The 20,739-nt window shown below is 38.4% G+C and overlaps 1 protein-coding gene across 1 annotated transcript in view; it reads right to left on the bottom strand.

Annotated features, from left to right (window-relative positions):
* Positions 1 to 3,054: 3,054 nt before the first annotated feature.
* clpb (ClpB family mitochondrial disaggregase) overlaps positions 3,055 to 20,739 on the bottom strand; it is a 98,163-nt gene continuing 80,478 nt past the window's right edge. The window contains exons 10-16 of the mRNA XM_057838608.1: positions 18,618 to 18,662; positions 17,365 to 17,526; positions 17,142 to 17,298; positions 13,641 to 13,714; positions 13,447 to 13,566; positions 8,980 to 9,084; positions 3,055 to 6,833 (exon numbers count right to left, since the gene is read on the bottom strand). Coding sequence (XP_057694591.1) covers positions 6,636 to 6,833; positions 8,980 to 9,084; positions 13,447 to 13,566; positions 13,641 to 13,714; positions 17,142 to 17,298; positions 17,365 to 17,526; positions 18,618 to 18,662 — 861 coding nt within the window. The 3' untranslated portion in view covers positions 3,055 to 6,635. The remainder of the gene's footprint in view (positions 6,834 to 8,979; positions 9,085 to 13,446; positions 13,567 to 13,640; positions 13,715 to 17,141; positions 17,299 to 17,364; positions 17,527 to 18,617; positions 18,663 to 20,739) is intronic.

Raw genomic sequence — 20,739 nt, 5'->3', positions numbered from 1 at the left:
TTGCCACAGATGCTTGGAAGTCGAAGCTTCAAAGCGCTGAATGGTTCAATCATCATTTAACTTGTTAAACAGTTGCTGTGGCAACTCATTGTGTGTAAGTGAACAGCTTGAGCGGATTTGAGTGGACTAACTCAATGAAGAATTTAAAAAGACAAGCATTTTTCTACTTTATTCTTATTTAAAAATAATTCGGTGGGACAGTAACATGTTTAAAACTTATCATAATCATTACATTAGAAGTGCTTGATTTTGATTTTTTTTAATACCTTAGGGGGAAAAAAAAATCATGTCTTATTGCAATGCTAAATCTGAATAAATGCATTGACCGCTTACGGTATCCATCAATACAATGATCTAGTGGAATTTTAGACCATTCTTCTTTGGCCAACTGCTCCAGGTCTCTGAGATATGAAGGGTGCCTTCTCCAAACTGCCATTTTCAGATCTCTCCACAGGTGTTCTATGGGATTCAGGTCTAGACTCATTGCTGGCCACTTTAGAAGTCTCCAGTACTTTCTCTCAAACCATTTTCTAGTGCTTGTTAAAGTGTGTTTTGGGTCATTGTCCTGCTGGAAGACCCATAACCTCTGAGGGAGACCCAGCTTTCTCACACTGGGCCCTTTATTATGCTGCAAAATTTGTTGGTAGTCTTTAGACTTCATAATGCCATGCACACGGTCAAGTAGTCCAGTGCCAGAGGTAGCTAAGCAACCCCAAAACATCAGGGATCCTCCGCCATGTTTGACTGTGGGGACCGTGTTCTTTTCTTTGAAGGCCTCGTTTTTCCCCCTGTAAACTCTATATTAGAGCTGAAACGAATACTCGAGCAACTCGAGTAACTCGAGTTTAAAAACTGATCCGAGTAATTTTATTCACCTCGAGTAATCGTTTATTTTGACAGCTCTAAGCATCACGTTTTGCTCGGACTACTTTTAATGCGGGACAACGCGCTGATGTCACGTGCGTAGAGGAAGAAGCAAAAAAAATAAATAAATAAACTTACTGCAACCGACAGCCGCTACAAACGACGCCGACGTTGCTAAATACTAGCCCGCGCGATGCTACGTTGGTAGGTAGCGTCTGATGAGTCTCATAGAGATCACATGTATGTTGAACTAGATGCGAAATGACAGACTCGGCCGCATCTGGGCAGCGTTAGTAAACAGCCGCCATATTTAAGCGGTAGAGCGCTAAGCGCTAATAAATAAAGTTTAACGTTACTGTCACTAACTCAAGTAACGTTAGCCCTGCAGAGGGCTAGGTTTCTATTAATTATGACCACTGTCGATGCGTGGCTAACGTGTCTTACATACAGGCTTTAACATAACATAGCGTTGTGGAGTGATGAAGGTGTAAAATAAAAACTCAATAATGCTAACTATCAATTTTAGCTCAGTAGTCATTGCTGGATAAAACACCAAGTAGCACTGGTCCCTAATGTGCTCCAATACAGCCTGTATCATACATTTATTTTGAACACTGCAAAAACTCAAAATCCTATCAGGACTTACAGTTTAGACTAACTTAAAACTTAACTAGAACTTAAAAATGGCTTGACACAAATAGAAATTCAATTAAAACACGTGGGAAAAAATCCTAACTTTTAAGTGATGTGTGTTATCAACCATAACGGCATTTTTAAGTATATATTTTTTAATAAGATCTAAAGGTTTTTTGAGTGAAAGCAGTGAATTAGTCTTTTATTCTAGTTACATCTGAGATGCAATTGTTGTCTGTTTTCAACAATATACATCGAAAATAAAGACATTGATTGACTGAAAATGGTTCAAGATTAGATGAAATGTCTTGTTTTCTCACGTATATTTATAATTGCTCTTCACCTAAAAATATATTTGTTTTATCCGATTACTCGATTAATCGATAGACTTTTCAGTCGATTACCTGATTACTAAAATATTCGATAGCTGCAGCCCTACTCTATATTTTCTTTTCCCAAAAAGCTCTACTTTTGTCTCATCTGACGAGAGAACATTCTTCCAAGATGCTGATGCCTTTCTCAGGTAAGTTTTGGCAAACTCCAGCCTTTCTTTTTTATGTCTCCGGGTCAGAAGTGGGGTCTTCCTGGGTATCCTATTATTGAGTCCCTTTTCATTGAGACGCCGACGGATAGTACGGATTGACACTGTTGTACTCTCGGACTGCAGGATAACTTAAACTTGTTTGGATGTTAGTCAAGATTGTTTAACTACCATCCGCACAATCTTTCGTTAAAATCTCTCGCCAATTTTTCCTTTCCGTCCAAATCTAGGGAGGTTAGCCACAGTGCCGTGGGCTTTACACTTATTGATGTCTCTGTGCACGGTAGACACAGGAACAGTCAGGTCTTTGCCTGAGATTCCCCATGCTTCCTCACAATTTTGCTTCCAAAGTCCTCAGACAGTTCTTTGGTCTTCTTTCTTTTCTCCATGCTCAATGTGGACACAAGGACACGGGACAGAAGTTGAGTCAACTTTAATCCATTTTAACTGGCTGCAAGTGTGATTTAGTTATTGCCACGTGTTATGTGCCACAGGTAAGTAACGTTCTGTTAATTACACAAATTAGAGAAGCATCACATTATTTTTCTAAGGCTGCCAATACTTTTGTTCTTCCCATTTTTGGAGTTTTGTGTAAAATGATAATGACCCCCCCCCCCCCCCCCCCCCATTTTCTTGTGTGTGTTTTCACTGCAAGAAAATAAATGAACATATTACTACCAAAACATTTGAAATTGCAATCATTTTCTCGGAGAAATTGAGCATTATCAGACAGAATTGCAGGGGTGACAATACTTTTGGCCAGCTGTGTAGCTCTCTTACAGTGCTGTGTTGTTGGGGGGGTCCGAACAGTGAATGAGTGAAATACACCCCCCATGTGTTAATTCTTCCCTATGGAGAAGAAGACATTCCCGCAGGCTGTATGTGAGGTTTTCTACTCACTCAAATTCCAAAGAAATTCTCCTGTCATGTCGTCTCACAAGTTGGACAAGCGTAATTGTCGTACGACGAGAACCCACCCACCAAACCACCCACCCACCCGCGCATCCATCAGATGGTGTCAGGCAAGAAACAAACAACCAAAACAGGCGGAATTTGCTTTTTGTCGCGCTGACTTTTTAATTCTGCCTCACACACAAATGTGGCTCCGTCACATTTCGCTTGTTCAAACATTTATGGCACAATTCTAATCTAATGTCGACATAACTCCTCACTATTAGCATGCGTGATTCACATTATATAACATAATCATTCACGTGGATTGATTGACATTATCTTCCATTGGGTGGTTGTGGACGTGAAGCTGTCTTTGCTTTTCAAAACAATTCGTCACAGCAGATCGGAATAGAATCAGTCATCCTTCAGTTCTTTATGAGCACATTTGTGATAAATAGAATCTTTTAAATATTTGATAAACATTTTAGAATAAACATTTCGATCTTAACACTTCACATTAATGAGATGTTGGTGATGAATGAAGCACTACAACACTATTTGTACAACACTGCTCCATATTTATATGATGGTCAAAGTGCTATATTAACCTTTTCAGGGACAGTGGTCAATACAATGGATCTCTATTCTACAGTTATCATTAGTGTTAGTAGATTAGTTAGATAGTTAGTGTTGTAGATTTGGAATTGATTTCGAAACACCTATTGACAGCAATAGACGTCCATTGCCGTCAACAGCAGCCAAAGAGTTAAGCTGTGTGAGGTCAGAAGAGATTTATAAAACAGAACAAAAAATAAAACATATAGCAAAACACACACGAGTCACACTTATTTGAATTCATGTATTTATTCCTTCTTTCAATTATGATTTAATTTTTTTGAAGTTTCAATTTATAAAATATTTTATTCAGAATGATATTTTTTTAATACTCGTGACTTTTTTACGTGCTTGCTTATTGTTTTTATCGCTTTTTAAATACAGTAATTCATTTCTTTTTTAATTATTTAGAGTTTTTTTTTTTCCCTTTCCTATCAAAAATATGTGCGGGCAAACACTTATGCTGTAATTGGATGTGAAATGTAAAAATATTGTCCCGAGGGCCGTAAGTTCGAGACACCTGTATGTAGTAAAATGTAGTAAAAGCATTTAAGAAAAAAAAAAAACATTTTGTCCATGAAAGGGTTTTATGTGTCAATTTAAAAAAAAAAACTGCATTTTTTTTTAAAACTATGGAGGACCAAATGGGACAGAATGAAACATATGAAAGGGAAGTTCAGAATTTTTTACATTAGGCTTAATCGTTGAGTCAGCAGGGGTTTACCTAGTCGGTGGCGTTGATTTCAACAAATTCAGTGCAGTTAGTGAGTTATTTATTAGTTTCAGGGCTCCGGAGTGGCTAAGCTAGCACGAGACACTTAGCCCGTATTAGCATGCCAATAAAAAACACGCAATGACAAACATGACCCATGCAATCAATAGTGTTGGCTATGTTTTGAGGATGAAGTTATTAAAACTTACCATTACATGTGAATAACTGCAGTTCCACAGTTTGTATTGATCCTCATTCTTCATAGGGAATTTGTGGAAACTCTCATTTGCCCATTTCTACTGTCTGTTTTCACAGCCTCTAAATGCACATTTCACTATGTTGCCGTTCTTCAGTCAAGACTCCGTCGACTGATGCTGCATTCGATGAAGGTGGCAAATCGGAGTTTTCCAACCTCCGACCAGGAAAAATATCATTGGAACGCCACTTTAACTGGGAGGCCCTTGTCCCGAAGTCAGGAAAAACAAAAGTACCCCGACTTCACGAATTGCTTCAATTAGACATCACTTGACAAAATGCGATGCCCATCGAAAATCAGACGGTCAGTAGTAAAACTAAAGAAAGCAGTTTACAGTGTGATCTAGTATTTACCTTAGCCGTCGTTTTTTCTCCATTATTTGATTGCTTACGAGAAGGCAGGTTTGCTGGAGGTCAAAATAAAAAACAACTTGTCGCGATCAGCCATCTTGCTGTTGACATTCGCTTGAAACGCTGTGAGGTCGCAACTGGTACCATCCGAGTATGATAAGTCAGACTTCCCACCTTCCTGAGCACGAGTGGCCAAAGCAGTCTTCTCAATTGTGGTTGCATTACGCATCTAAAAAAAATAGTCCCGAAGAATGAAATAAATAACAGCAGTTTGGTGTGACATTGTTTTGGCCGCTTGGGTATTTTGAACAATGATCTGCATTTTGAATTTATTTGACTATGTTAGATCTATTAATATCGTTTTTTATTGGCATGCTAGTAAGGGATCATTGACTCGCACTAGCTTAGCCACTCGGAGCCCTGAATTAAAAAATTTAAAAAAAACTAACAAACTGCACGTAATTTGTTGAAATGAACTCCAATAATTTAACCCCCGCTAACTCGAAGATTAAGCCTAATGTCAAAAATTCGGAACTTCCGCTTCAATACCTCTTTAAATAAATACTTAAATGTGCCATTAATTCATTAAAATACTAATCCATTTAATGTAAAATATATTTCATACTTTACTTATTTCATGTACACATTTGGCAGTACTTCATCAATTTATCTGTCAAACTCAACCATCAAAGTCAGTGGGCGGGACTAACAGCTGATTGGTTACCCAGCAAATCAAGCCAACACGAGTCGAATTTAGATATAAAAAATGCAGAACCAGTAAACTTATTCTGACACACTTTACTAGGGTAAAACAAGTGGAGGATGAGTGACAGCAGGTTTTACTAATAAATTCATGAAGTCTTGCAACGAAGAAAAATTAAGCCAACAACTTCAATAAGTTCCTCTATTTTGCACACTACATGTTCTTGGTCAGCCAGTTCTGCTTCCACGTAATCAGCAAAGTCTCTAACCAACTCCCAAGAAAGTTGAAGTACAGTGGTACCGCTACTTACAATGGTCTCTACTTACAGAATTTTAAGCCTCAACTGGAAAATATTGCCTCTAATTACGAAAGAAATTTCAGGATACGAAAGGCTAAAATACAGTGTGGACTGTAATGTTTGTTGTGCAATAATGTGATCATAACATGTATTTGTGACATGTTTCGATGCATTTTTATGCTTTATAAAAGATTTATGTCTGAATTTTGAGGGGCTTCGAACGGATTAGGGCATTTCCATGGAAAATGCTTCTTTATTTACCAAATTTTCAGTTACGACACTCCTTCCAGAACCAATTAATTTAATAAGTAGATGTACATATGTCGTCCGTATCCACCATGTTTTGAAAGACTTCAGACGATAGCAATCTATTAGACTTAGATCAGCGTTAGTCCCGCCCACTGACTGTGATGGGCAAGTTTGACAGATAAAATAAATTCATGAAGTGCTTCAACATGTGTCCATGAAATAATTTTTGTAAAGTATTTATTTAAAGATGTATTTTTATATTTTATTCTGTCCAATTTGGTCCATATATAACATGGAAGACCTCAAGTGTTTTCATTAATCTACATACTGTAGTATCTATTGGTGTTTTGACTGGGTGCCTTTGACGGGCGTGCGCTAAGGAGTCACAAGGACACATAGAAGATACTGGTTTTTTTTTGTTTGTATAACAAGGGTCCTAAGTTAGGGCACTCGTAAGTCAAAGCATGAGCGTACATGTACAGTGAAACAAAATAAGCCGTGGTGTGAGGTACTTTTCTGGTTAGTGTTCTGGGCTGAGCGAAGGGCGGATGTTTAACGTCTTGGCCGAGCTGTCGTCCCCGAGCACTTCCAGACGCAGGCCGGCTGGGTTGCGCCCCTCGTGGTCCTCCGATTGGACGGACAGGCGCAGCGTGCAGCCTTTGGGCAGCAGTTCTTGCTCATAGGCGGCAGCCAGCTGGTTAACCACACGCCGCTCCACCTAATGGACAGATGAAAGTGTCAGCATTTTGGCTTTGTGGGGAGTTTGTGAGATTTTGGCACTTTTGAGGTTAGCGCAGTTGTATGATGGTGCGACTAAGCATGTGTGGAACAACTTACATGCCATTGATGGCGATAAGACGTCCAATTCATTTAAACCAGGAAGACTGGCAATGAATGCTCATGTTGCCATTGACGGCGCTAGAATTTGACTGACTGGGAGGGGCGAATGAACGAATGAGTTATTTCATTAAAAAAGTTGCTATTTTGAGTTGTAATTTGATTAAAAGAAGTCTACAAGGGAAAAAATCCTCTTTTCAGAACATTAGATTATGAGAATCAAGTTATGTAACAAGTCAAAATGTCGTGCAAAGAATGAAAAGCAAATTGAAAAAAAAAAAGAATTTTGTAAGGCAAAAGTTATATGTAGCATTTTTGCGAATAAAGTATTACAAGATAACAAAAAATAATCCTGGAGAAAATTGCAAAAATATGAAGTAGTTTTATGGGGAATGAAGTTTTAAATATTACAAAACAAGTTTCAATGAACAAGAATAAATTTGTAATATTCAGATTTTTTTTATTGGATGAAAATAAAGAGATGCATGATAAAAGTTTATTTCATGATTCTAAAGAAGTACATTTTTAAAAATAAATTTACAAGAATGTAATTTACTAAAAGAAATGCACATGCGATTTCATAAAATTAAATCAAACTTAAAAACAAGTTTCAATCAATGGACATTATGAAAAAAAAGTGATTTTTTTCACAATTACACCTATTAATGCACAACTTATGATTTTATCTTTGTTTTTTTTTTTTTTTTTTTTTTTAATGTATATAAGATACTGGTCTCAAACCTGGGGCCTACAGGCCAATTGTGGCCCACGGGACATTATTTTGTGGTCCGCATTTGACATCCAATTGTAGTACTGCATTATTGTTGCAATTTTAACAGTCCCAAGTGTCCCAATACAGTGAAGAAAATAAGGATTTGAACACCCTGCTATTTTGCAAGTTCTCCCACTTAGAAATCATGGAAGAGTCTGAAATTTTCATCTTAGGTGCATGTCCACTGTGAGAGAGATCATCTAAAAAGAAAAATCCAAAAATCTCAATGCATGTTTTTAAAAAAAAAAAAATTAATCTGTGTGAAACAGCTGCAAATAATTATTTGAACACCTGTCTATCATCTAGAATTCCGACCCTGAAAGGCCTACTAGTCCACCTATAAAAGGTCCACCTCCACTCCACGTATTATCCTGAATCAGATGCACCTGTTTGAGGTCGATAGCTGCATAAAGACACCTGTCCACCCCATACAGATATCACCTTGTGGGGTCTCAATGAACCTAAGAAATGTGAGGAATCATCCCAGAACAAGACGACAAGAGTTGGTCAATGACCATCGTTTTCAAGGTTACTGTTGGTACTACACTAAGACGTCATGGTTTAAAATCATGCATGGCACGGAAGGTTCCCCAGCACATAGCCAGAAAAACCAAGGTTCTGGCATGGCCTAGCCAGTCCCCAGACCTAAACCCATTAGTAAATCTTTTGAGGGAGCTCAAACTCAGTGTTTTTCAGCGACAGCCCAGAAACCTGACCGATGGTTGGGCCAAGATCCCTCCTGCAGTGTGTGCAAACCTGGTGAAAAACTACAGGAAACGTCTGACCTCTGTAATTGCAAACAAAGGCTACTGTGCCAAATATTAATATTCGTTTTCTCAGGTGTTCAAATACTTACTTGCAGCTGTATCACACAAATAAATCGTTAAAAAAAATCATACATTGTGATTCCTGGGATTTTTCTTTTCAAATGATCTGTCTCACAGTGGACACGATGAAAATTTCAGACCCCTTCCATGATTTCTAAGTGGGAGAACTTGCAAAATAGCAGGGTGTTCAAATAGTTATTTTCTTCACTGTAGGCGTTGTTAATATCAATTTCCCTCTTTTACCAACTAACACAATATGCCCTCCTTAGCACTTGTTCATAGCCTTCATTTTGGACCATTTAAATAAAATTGTCTAATTGAAAATACAACCATGATAGTGGATGAATATATCACAATATTCTGAGAAGTGTTGCTATTTTATCTTATAGGGAGTTGTTCCAAAAAGTGAAAAAATTTGATGTGTGTACCTCATGTTTAATGGAGCGTGCGCCGTAATGCAGGTTGTAGCCGCCCGCCAACAGGTCCAGGACCGGCCGATCCCACTGAAGGGTGATGTCGTGGCGCTGCTTGGCCTAATAATTACAGTGCACACAAACGTATCGGAAGGTCAGCAGGGGTATCAGTGTAAAATAAACATGCTATGACAAGAACGACTAATGCACAAGCAGCCATAAGACGTCCGGCAGCATTTCTGTTGGCTCTAATCGACACTTCCCTAATGGGTTTTTATCAAATGCTAATCAATAGTAATGATCAGGACTGCTCATTTAGCTACACGTTAACCATGCCACTCAATGAGGAGGCGCTAATATACAGTCTATGGACACAACATGGCACCTTAACGGGATTCAAATAATTGAACATTTTAAGAGCACTTAAACAATATGATGACATTAAAAACGGGCTGCAATTTGTCATCATTTTTGATTGACGTTATTAAAATTGTAAGCTGGTGATTGGTCTTCTACAGCCGCCGGCTTGTCCATCGGGACACCAGCTGTAATATTAATAATTAAATATTGATAAAAACTCCACATGTTAAACACTGTAATCACATTAGAATGAACAGGGCTGATTATATTGATGTTTGTAAGACTGCAGGACCCAGTGGGTAAGGCCTCTTCCTCCCTCCTACTGGAGGACACACCCAGATAAAGGGTATCCAACTCATCTTTCATGCGGGCCACATCGTAGTTTTTGCTACCTTCGAAAGGCCATAATGTAATGCAAAACAATCTTTTTAACTCATTTCAGTCTGGATTTCGGCCACAACACAGCACCGAGACCGTACTTATCAAAGTCCTAAATGATATTCGTCGGAATACCGATGCAGGCAAATCATCTGTTCTGCTACTATTGGATCTCAGCGCCGCATTTGACACGGTTGATCACAACATACTACTCAGCAGATTGGAACAGTGGGTAGGGCTTAGTGACACTATTCTTCAGTGGTTCACATCCTATTTACATGATAGGGATTTCTTCGTGTCGATCGGAAACTATCAGTCAGAACGAACCAAATTCACGTGTGGAGTCCCTCAAGGGTCAATTCTTGGACCACTCTTATTTAACATCTATATGCTTCCGTTAGCTCAGATAATGGAACAGTATGACATCTCATATCACGCCTATGCAGATGACACACAACTGTACATTTCTGTGTACCCACATGATTATAGTCCCTTAGTCTCCCTGAGCAAATGCATTCATCAAATCAATGAATGGATGTGCCAGAATTTTCTCCAGTTAAATGTGGAGAAGACAGAGGTGATCATTTTTGGGCCAAAAAAGGAAAGGTCAAAGATAAGCGGCCAACTGAGCACAATGTCACTTACAGCTACAAATCAAGTCAGAAACCTTGGCGTAATTATTGACTCAGACCTAAAATTTGATAGCCATCTAAAGTCCGTCACTAAATCCGCTTATTACCACCTAAAAAATATAACCAGAATTAAGGGGCTTCTGACTCAACAAGACATGGAAAAACTTATGCATGCATTCATTTTCAGCAGATTGGACTACTGCAACGGTATATTTACAGGTCTTGATAAAAAATCAGTCAGGAAGCTGCAGCTAGTACAGAATGCTGCAGCCAGAGTCCTCACAAATACAAGGAAGCTGGACCACATTACACCGGTTTTGAAATCGCTACACTGGCTTCCAGTGAGTCAAAGGATAGACTATAAAATACTACTGCTCGTCTACAAATCACTTAATGGCCTTGGACCAAAATACATGCTTGACTTGTTAGATTCCTATGAGACATCTAGACCCCAAAGGTCGTCTGGAACCGGTCTTCTCCATGTTCCAAGAACAAGAACCAAGCAGGGTGAGGCAGCATTTAGTTATTATGCTCCTCACCTCTGGAACAAGTTACCCGAACGTCTGAAGTATGCTCAAACTGTTAGCTCCTTTAAATCAGGGCTAAAAACGCTTTTGTTTAGCACTGCATATCCATAACTGTCTATATATTTCAATCTACTTGCTTTCTGTTCCTCTTGTGCTTATCTCCATTGCTGATTTCAATTATTATTAGTAGTAGTAGTTTTTGTTTTATTTTTATTTATTTATTTTTATTCTGTGATTAAATGCGATCTTTTGTCTTGGTTTTTACGTTGTGTTGATTTAAATGTGATTTTTATGGTCTTCATGTGATGTAAAGCACTTTGAATTGCCTTGTGTTGAATTGTGCTATATAAATAAATTTGCCTTGCCTTGCCTAATGTCTGCCAACTTTCCACTGCCACGATAAAGCAAATGAATCAAAAAATATATTGATACTTGATCGTGAACTTTTTTTTACCTAAAATCATCCAAATCCTCTTTGTTGAGTCTGTTCAGAGAACATTTCTCTATTTCTTTATTTTTTATTCATGAAGAAAGGGGGAAAATAAGTTACATTTTTAATAGTAAATATTCACTTTTTATTTGGATCCAAAAGTTAGGAAAGAGTAAAGATAATAATAATAAAGAAAATCTATTTGCATTTATTTTTAGTTTCCATTCAATGTTTTCCATTTACAGAAAAAAAAAAAAAAAAAAATGTAAAAAAGAAAACGGTAAACATTCTATTTAGCTTTTTAAAAAAGAATGGAAACTAAAAAATACCAATGTTTTTCTATTTATTTACATTTTAAAAATCAATTTAAAAAAGAGAACAGTTGCTCCTGGTGCTGCGTCACCAGTAGGTGGATGGCGAGATAGTGTAAAGTGCTTTGAGCGCCTTGAAAGGTGGAAAAGCGCTATATGAGTATAACACCATATATATAATATACTGTATATATTTATTTTTTAATTGTGTTTATTTCTCAGTTCATTCATTGTTTTAAATTTGTTAACAATTTTAACTAGAAACTGCAATTTCTGGAGAAATTACTATGAGGCTTTGCCATGGGGAGATAAAGATCCTGGACCCGCCCAGGTTGATTTGGGGACATTTTGGGGACATGTGATGGTTATATCAGGTCACTTCCTGTTGATCTGGGGACATTTGGGGGACATGTTCTAGTCATCAGGTCATTTGGGGGACATGTCCTGGTCATATCTAGTCATTTGGGGACATTTACTGGTCATATAAGGTCATTTGGGGACATTTGGGGGACATTACCTGGTCATATCAGGTCATTTGGAGACATTTGGAGGACATGTCCTGGTCATATCTGGTCATTTGGGGGACATGTCCTGGTCATATGAGGGCATTTGAGGGACATGTCCTGCTAATATCAGGTCATTTGGGGACATGTCCCGGTCATATCAGGTCATTTAGGGACAAAACATAAAAAGGAAATATTTGCTTTTTTATTAAGTATATAATTTTCATTTTTTAAATTAAAAAAAGCTTATATTGGCCTTTATTTTTTTATCTAGCAGTTCATTCATGTTTTGATTTTACATTTAATTAAAAATCAGAAAAGGACAAAAAAGTTAAATATTCGCTTTAATGAGTAAAACAAAGAACAGTACATATATAATTTTGATTTTTGAATTTAAAAAATGCTTATATTTACCTTTAAATTTTAAAAAGAAATGAAACCTATAAAAATATTCTCTGATTTCTGTACCGTATTTTCGCGACTATAGGGCACACCGTATTTTGAGGCGAAGGCTGATTTTGCGTTCATATTTTTGTATTTAACACACACACAACGCGCACCGCATTATTGGGCGCATGACAAACATACGCTGGTATGCGCGCTAGCATGTGCGCAATTGAATTTTTTTTTTATAGCCAGCAGGAGTCAAACTGAGTTCAATTAAAGAATTTAACAAAATACTCAATCCACAAATCAATCAAAGTCCTTATTTTCTGTGTTCGTATTGAAGAGCTGGGCTAGATCTCTATCAAACATGGTAGCTCAACTTTTCTTTAGGTAGCATCTTCCTCTTACAAATCACCATAGGTGGCATTTTCTTTTTGTTCCATAAACGTGTGGCTTCGTAGTAGATGCCATTTTTGAAGGTCCTTTGCCAAATCAATGTTGTTTAGCCTAATGCACACACTCAACCGTTACAGCTACTGGGGGCACGCCCCCTATCACACATAAGCTTCACCCTTTAAGGTTCTCATGGGGCTCTCACATCCACCTTTTCAAAAATTGCTCAGTCGGACAGACACATTGTGGTACTCAGTCCACACAATATCCACGCCACATTAGGCGCACAATTCGTTTTGGATAAAATTTTTGTGAAAATACGGTAGTCCTCGATCTTGTATTGAGGACTACAGAAAATGTAATTATTATTTTAGCGAGAAACATGAAGTTGACACGATTTCGCGGGCCACATGAAATAATGCGGCTGGCTTGATCTGGCTCGGGGGCCTTGAGTTTGACAACTATGATGCGGATGCACATTTGCATGTCAACATTAAAAGTGCCTAATTGTTTTGATTTTGCTCTATCCAATTCCAGTTGATTTTACATGTTGCCGCATACCTTCTTAGCCCAAAAGCTCAGCTCCTTGCTAACCAGCTGGAGCAACTCAGAATGACAGAATGGCAGGAAGTAGACAATTTCATTGATCCGACCCAGGAACTCGTCCCTCCGGAAATGTGCCTGAGCGGGAAGGGGAGAATGTTCAAGCGCGGTGGCGAGTACTCTTCGGGTCGAAGTGCAGTCGGGTGACTTACTTTCAGAATGGGTCGGATGACAGACTCCTTAAACTGTTTGGAAATTTGGATGTCGTCACCTTTCTGTACATCCTCTGAGGAAACCCACAACATAAATATACAGATATTCACATTCATATTCTGGAGTAGTCTAGAAAAAAAAGGACACCCCATTAAGTAATCAGTTCTTTTTTAAGAAATGTTGACATATCTGCAGTGTATCACAAAAGTGAGTACACCCCTCGCATTCCTGCAGATATTTAAATATATCTTTTTATGGGACATTGAGTACTGCTTGACATCAGGCTGTCCCAGGCTTCCTCCTGGGGTGACAGCCATGCACACCAATTTGATGTAGAGTGTAGCGTATGGTCTGAGCACAAACAGGCTGACCCCCCCACCTCTTCAATCTCTGCAGCAATGCTGACAACACTCCTGTAACGAGTCACATGACATTTTTGAGGGAAAATGACAAGCAGTACTCAATTTGGAAATTTAGGGATGCACGTAGTTTCTATGAGGTGTACTCCGTTTTGTTGCCAGGGGTTTGGATATTAATGGCTATATTTTGAGTTATTTTGAGGGGGAAAATAAATTAACTATTATATAAGCTGCACACAGACTACTTTTCATTGTGTCAAAGTGTAATTTTGTCAGTAATGTCTAAGGCTGTAACGGTACATGTAATAGTATTGAACCGGTTCGGTTCGTGGTGCTCGATTCGGAACGGACGCGTACCGAACGAGTTTCTGAAGTAATATAACCCTTACTTTTTGAGGTTGTGAGTCGATCGGGTTACAGTTTCTTTGTGTAGATTATATTTACTCCGTCTTCTCTACTATAATGAGGACCAACACGGTAGGACAGTCCAGAAATGTCAACGGCGCAACAACGTGGCCGCCGCGAGAACGCAGTGAAACGCTGGCGTTAGAGTCAATCAGCCAATGCACACCAGTCGCAGTACGGCCGCGTGTTAGATGCGTCCCAGAAGCGGCTCAACGCGACGCACGCGAAAAGAACGGCTGAGTTTATTATTTGACGTGAGAAGCGGCCCTCCTTCGTTAATGCTACTAGCTAGCAGACCGGGCAGACCGGACGTCACTCGTGTAAAAATACGGTGGATCCAGTCGATTTTCAAACTAATATGCAATCGTTACCTACTTTTTGAGTCCATCAGATCTCTTGAGTGGTAGATTGAGGGCACAGCACAGTTGACATGTCTTGTTGCCTTCTCTGCTATAATAATAACCAACACGGCCCCGTGTTCAATACAAAGCCCTCCTTCCACAACAAAACAAGTAGGAACTAATATTCACATAGGAACTAAAGTTATACAACATAAAATATACAATATAAATGAATACTACATCACATTTGTAAAATATAAACACATAATAAAATAAACAGCCCATTTAAAACAAATAAATTGAAATGAGCTAAAACCCCTGTAATTAAATAATAAGAATGATACACACATCCTGCTTACACAATTAAATTTATTAATTTCTGTGTGGCACTTGAGAAAATCCACCAATAAAGCTTTTGAAAATCATTCATAACAAAAAAAATGTTTCAATGAGGCATTTCATTTGTAAAATACATGTTAAAATCTTTGTCATTGGGATTGCTTTTCTCTTTAGTACAGGACTTCTTTTTTCTTCTTTCTTTATAAAAAGAAAGCTGACCAATACGCGGGGTCTGAAAGGCAAATTGCTGTTGGATTATCTTTAAATACCTGCTACTTTTTGAGCAGAATTCTAGCTTTGTATAGGCTAATGTTCCTATTGTTGAAAGCACAAAAAAGTGTAATAAAAAACTAGCACATTTATATTCTGCATTTTGTTTTCTTACTGTACCAAAAATGAACCGAACCGTGACCTCAAAACCGAGGTACGTACCGAACCGAGATTTTTGAGTACCGTTACACCCCTAACCTTACCATTGAAATGAATACCGAAAATGAACTGAACCGTGACCTCAAAACCGAGGTACGTACCGAACAGAGATTTTTGAGTACCGTTACACCCCTAACCTTACCATTGAAATGAAGATGGAAGTGATAGAAAAATATGAGCGTGGTGTGCGCATTCGTGAATTGGCTCAACAATACAGCCTTAGAATGTCTACGATCTCGATGGTACTCTTCCGACCTCCGTTCTTCTTTAAAAGTTGATGTGACAATTCTTATTGTGGTAACATCGCCAAAGAAATCGCCAGCTCCGTCAGATTTCTCGCAACACAACACACCTACTGTCCGCCGCTGTTGATGCCAGCATCAAAACATTAAAATCTCCACCGCACTCTCTATCTCACTACCACGTCAGCCACGCGGTGCGTTCAGGTACAGCACGCAAAAAACGTTCGCCACATTAGAACCCTATTCGTTACATTATTACAGGGATTATTATTATCATATTATTCCGAATTTGTTTTTCTGTGTGTAATTGCCATTTTTAATAGTAACAGCAGTATTTATTAAGGATTTAGTGTAGGTTTTCGGGCTGTGGAACGAATTAATGGAATTATAATGTATTGTTAGGGGAAAATCCTGCTCGACATAGGACCATTTCGACTTACAAACAAGGTCCTGGAATGAATTAACTTTGTATGTAGAGGTATGTATATATAAGTATATATACAGTATCAGCCCGAATATAAGGCCCTGATGATAAGACGACCCCCTCTTTTTCAAGACAAGTTTGAAAAAAGACTTTTTGAACACCAAGTTAATTTTTCTACAGAAAATAATTACAGTACATCCGAAACAAATGATTATAACAATATACTTGAGAGAAAAAGCATATTATTTCGCCTCATTCAAATCTTAATATCTGAACATTTAAATATGTAAAATAAAGTGCAATCACATTCGTAAATGAATGGCTTCTGGTTTTTGAAATGTAAATAAACCAATCTATTGTGATAAAACAACAAAATTGCAATAACTGCATTAACCATCAAAGTGAAGTCCAACTGTAACTGTAGTCTTGAAACAAATCTGAATATGGAAAAACATTGCAATAAAATAATGCAAACTTGCCAAACTTAAGAGTAGCTGAGCTCTGTCATGACAGAACATCGCTTCAATGATATCTGGCGCCATCTAGTGTCGTGAATGGGTATAATGTCTAGACCGCGAATATAAGACGACCCCCTCTTTTTCAGTGCAAAAAACACCGTCTTATATTCAGGCCAATACGGTATATATATAAAAATAAATATTAGGGATGTATCAAAAGTATAATTCTTTCCCGAAACTGAATATTAGAAGACCGAAAGTTTTCATTTTTTATTTCATGTTTATTATTAATATTTTATTTCATTATTTTCTGATTAATGCCCTTTGCCTTTTTTATTTTAACAATCAGGCGGAAATAAAATATGGTCCCTTCTCACAAGTAAGCAGAATTTACCTTATTCACTGCCACCGGCAGTTAAAGACAAAAAATAATTTTTTCTGGGAAAGCTGCCATTGAGTGATCATATTTCACTGCGATTAACGGCGATAGATATTATTCTCACCAAGATTATCTGAAAGCTTCCTGCGGGTGACCTCTTCCGCTTCCTGCCTGAGCTGCAATCCGTGCTGTGCAATCTCGTCACTCGCAACGTTAGACGTCATGATGAAGATTGCGTCTTTACACTCGATGGTCTTCCCCTTGCCGTCTGTGAGACGACCCTGAGTCCAAAGACACAATCGTCAGATTTGCTTCGTGACAGAGTGCGCGCTGACACTCGGACGAACCTCGTCAAAGAGTTGCAGCATGATGGTGAGGACGTCGGGGTGAGCCTTATCCACTTCGTCAAACAGGACGACGGCATTTGGACAAGCCCTTAGCAGCTTGGTCAGCTGGCCTCCTTCCTCGTGGCCGACGTATCCTGGTGGCGAGCCAATGAACTTCGCTACCTGTGGGTGCATGTACGATACGAGATCTTGTCGGCAAATGAACGGCACCCATTTATTCATTTTCTACAGCTTATCCGGTTCAGGATCAAAGGTGTGTTGGAGCCTATCCCAGCTCAAGCTGAGAATGGTTGCCAGACAATTGCAGGGCACATATAGACTAAGAAGTGGAAATCCTGAAGCAGGCATAATTCTACTTCCTCGAATGCCAATGGTGCTTGTTAGGCAGTAACGATAAATCGATTGAAGGCCCTTGTATCGAATCAAACCATGACAAACTTTGTAATACTGGCAACTGTCACATCTAAAAGCTCAATATCGTATTGCCATGAAACTGGTGCTTTACAACCCTACATCAGTACAGCAGTCGATAAAGCGACGATCCTAACAAATCAATCGAAAAAAAAAAAAAACATCAATATCGTCGTCATTTTAATATGATGTTTTCATCCTTATGTCTGTTGTTTCAGCAACAAAACTGTGAAAAACCTCAAAATTGCTTTGGATTTTGGATTGCTTTAGGTGAAATGAAAGTGATTGTGTTAAATCTGTAAATAATGTATTGAATCGATTGGATGCCTTTGAATCGATTCAGTTTGACTTGCGGCAGACTAATATCAGCAAACTCACCCAAAGAAGGAGTATGGAATCATCAAGAAATTGGTGATTTATACTCCTACAATTATTAATAATAATCCATTCTTCCGTGCATCAAAATTGCTTTGGATTTAGTACTGATTTCGGTGAAATGGAACTTAGTGTGTTAAATGTGCACGGAATGTCATAGTGGATCAATTGAAGAACTTGAAATCAAACCAAAATCAAATCTTGGGGGACTAATATCGGCAAATATCGTATCAATTACCAAAAAAAAAAAATCTAAAGAACATCGCATCGTCACCAATTTGTGATTTACACCCCTAGCCTTGATTATAGTTCATAACATTGAACCACAATTACATGTCTCCTAGATGCATGCATGTTGAGGATTTTTTAGAGAGAACCCATGCAGATATAGGGACAAAATTGACCCATGAATACAAATTTTTTTAATTGAATTTTTGAAAAACAAAAAGCGTAAAAATGCACCTCACCTCATGCTTTTCTTGGAACTCTGACATATCCATCCGGATGAACCCCTGTAATTTCAAAGTGATTCAGAGGGTCAAAACAAGTTGCTCTGTGTGGTTCCTTAGAGAATACATGCCTGTTGGTCAAATGCCACTTATTAATTTCCCACTATTGACTTACACCAAGGGTCTCCAAACAATGGCCTGCGGGCCAGTTTTTATTGGCTCACAGCACAGTATGAAATCAACACTGAATATGGCCTGCATAAGAAGCTTAAATTCAGCCGACATTCTGTTGCAGTTATCAGCTTTAACAGTAGATGGAGCTAGTCACCTAAACGGTGTCCCTCCATAAGCTCAGGAGTCAAAACCTGACAACATCGAACGATCACTGCCAACCCTCCCAGTCAAAATGGATTGGGCGTTTATTGTTGGCAATGAAAGCCAATGAGTTAATACTTAAATACATTTAAAATATTCTGATCCTGTGTTTAAATACAGGTAGTCCCCAGGTTATGAAGTAACCGATTTAAGTGATTGACTTTACGATGCCAAAGTCTCGTCCACCATTTTGTCTACGGTTTTTTTTTTTTTTTAATTCCGAAATACTAGCCATTTTCAGACTTATATCCTGCTAAATTCCTGTATAATGTGACGCGGGGAATTTAGCCAAGTCATGGCTTTCAGACACGGGGAAATGTACCGGGAACTACCCGGGTTGGACACTTTCGGACTTGTGCAGTGTTGGTAACTCAGCGCTCGCTGTGTGGGAAGGGCCGGGGTTGGGATTTTATAACCCAATACGTAATTTTTGGTCGGCATCGGCAACAAAATAAACCACACATTTCATTGAAGTGGTATGAAAAAGTATCTGAACTAAATTTCTCACATTTCTGCATAAAATCACTATCAAATGTGAGCTGATCTTTGTGAAAATCGCACAGATGAAAATACAGTGTCTGCTTTAACTAAAACCTCCAAAACATTTATATGTTTTAATATTTTAATGGGGATTACATGCAAACAATGAGAGAAGGGGAAAAATAGGTAAGTGAACCCTCTGCCTAAGGAGACTTAAAGACCAAATGTGAAGTAAGGTTGGCCAACCATGTTTTTGAATAATATCAATGGCTAAACAATTATAAACATATTTTCGTTTTTTTTTTTTTTTTTTAACGCAACCCTTCCAGATTCTTTGTTTAACCCAGAGCAACGCCCTTGACAACGAAAATTCTTTTCTTCGACAAGCTTCGGAAATGACGTCACACAGAGAACTGCGAGGGAAGTCCGCCATAGAACAGTATTGTTGCATTGCTTCTCGGTAAGATGCCACGGCGGTGTGTGGCGATGTATTGTTCTCAATCTAAAGAAAAGTTGTATGAGTGGCAAAAGGACAGCAGGGCACGTAAATGGACATCTTTTGTTTGCACAAAGCGAATGAATTTCACGCCATCATTGAGTAGTGTTCTCTGCTACAAATACTTCGAAGATGCCTGCTTCCTCAACCAGTCTGCTTGTGATCAAGGATTTGCAAAAAAGTTAGTGTGATTTTTGGATAGATGACTGATTACTTTGTCAAAGCAGAGCTGCCAACTGTTGTGGAATGAACAGTAGAAGGTAGCGATGTTAGCCGAAAGGTAACTTGAGGCAAAACCCTGATCGTGTTGTTGAATGAACAGTAGAAGCTAGCGACGTTAGCCAAAAGCTGACTCGTGGCAATCCCCGATTATAGTTGTATTGAGTTCATTTTGCCTACACTTATAAATTCATCAAAACTTTTCTTTTATCCCAGGCAAAAGTAGGTGGTTTAAATAAAAGCTAACATCACTAGCTTCTACTGTTCATTACACAACATGATCGGGGATTCGTCAAAACTTTTCTTTTATCCCAGGCAATAGTAGGTGGTTTATTTACCTGACATGTTTCAGCGAACATTTCCGCCTTCGTCCGAGGGTCCAAAGGCGGAGGTGTTCGCCCAAACATGTCAGGTAAATAAAAGCTAACGTCGCTAGCTTCTACTGTTCATTACACAACATGATCGGGGATTCGTCAAAACTTTTCTTTTATACCAGGCAATAGTAGGTGGTTTATTTACTTGACATGCTTCAAATCATAAAAATAATAATAGCCTATATCTTACCAATCT

The sequence above is a fragment of the Corythoichthys intestinalis genome, chromosome 6 (assembly GCF_030265065.1).
Source record: "Corythoichthys intestinalis isolate RoL2023-P3 chromosome 6, ASM3026506v1, whole genome shotgun sequence".
Classification (NCBI taxonomy): Eukaryota; Metazoa; Chordata; class Actinopteri; order Syngnathiformes; family Syngnathidae; genus Corythoichthys; species Corythoichthys intestinalis.
Note: the sequence above shows the minus strand (reverse complement) of the source record. Positions and strands in the feature narration are given on the sequence as shown.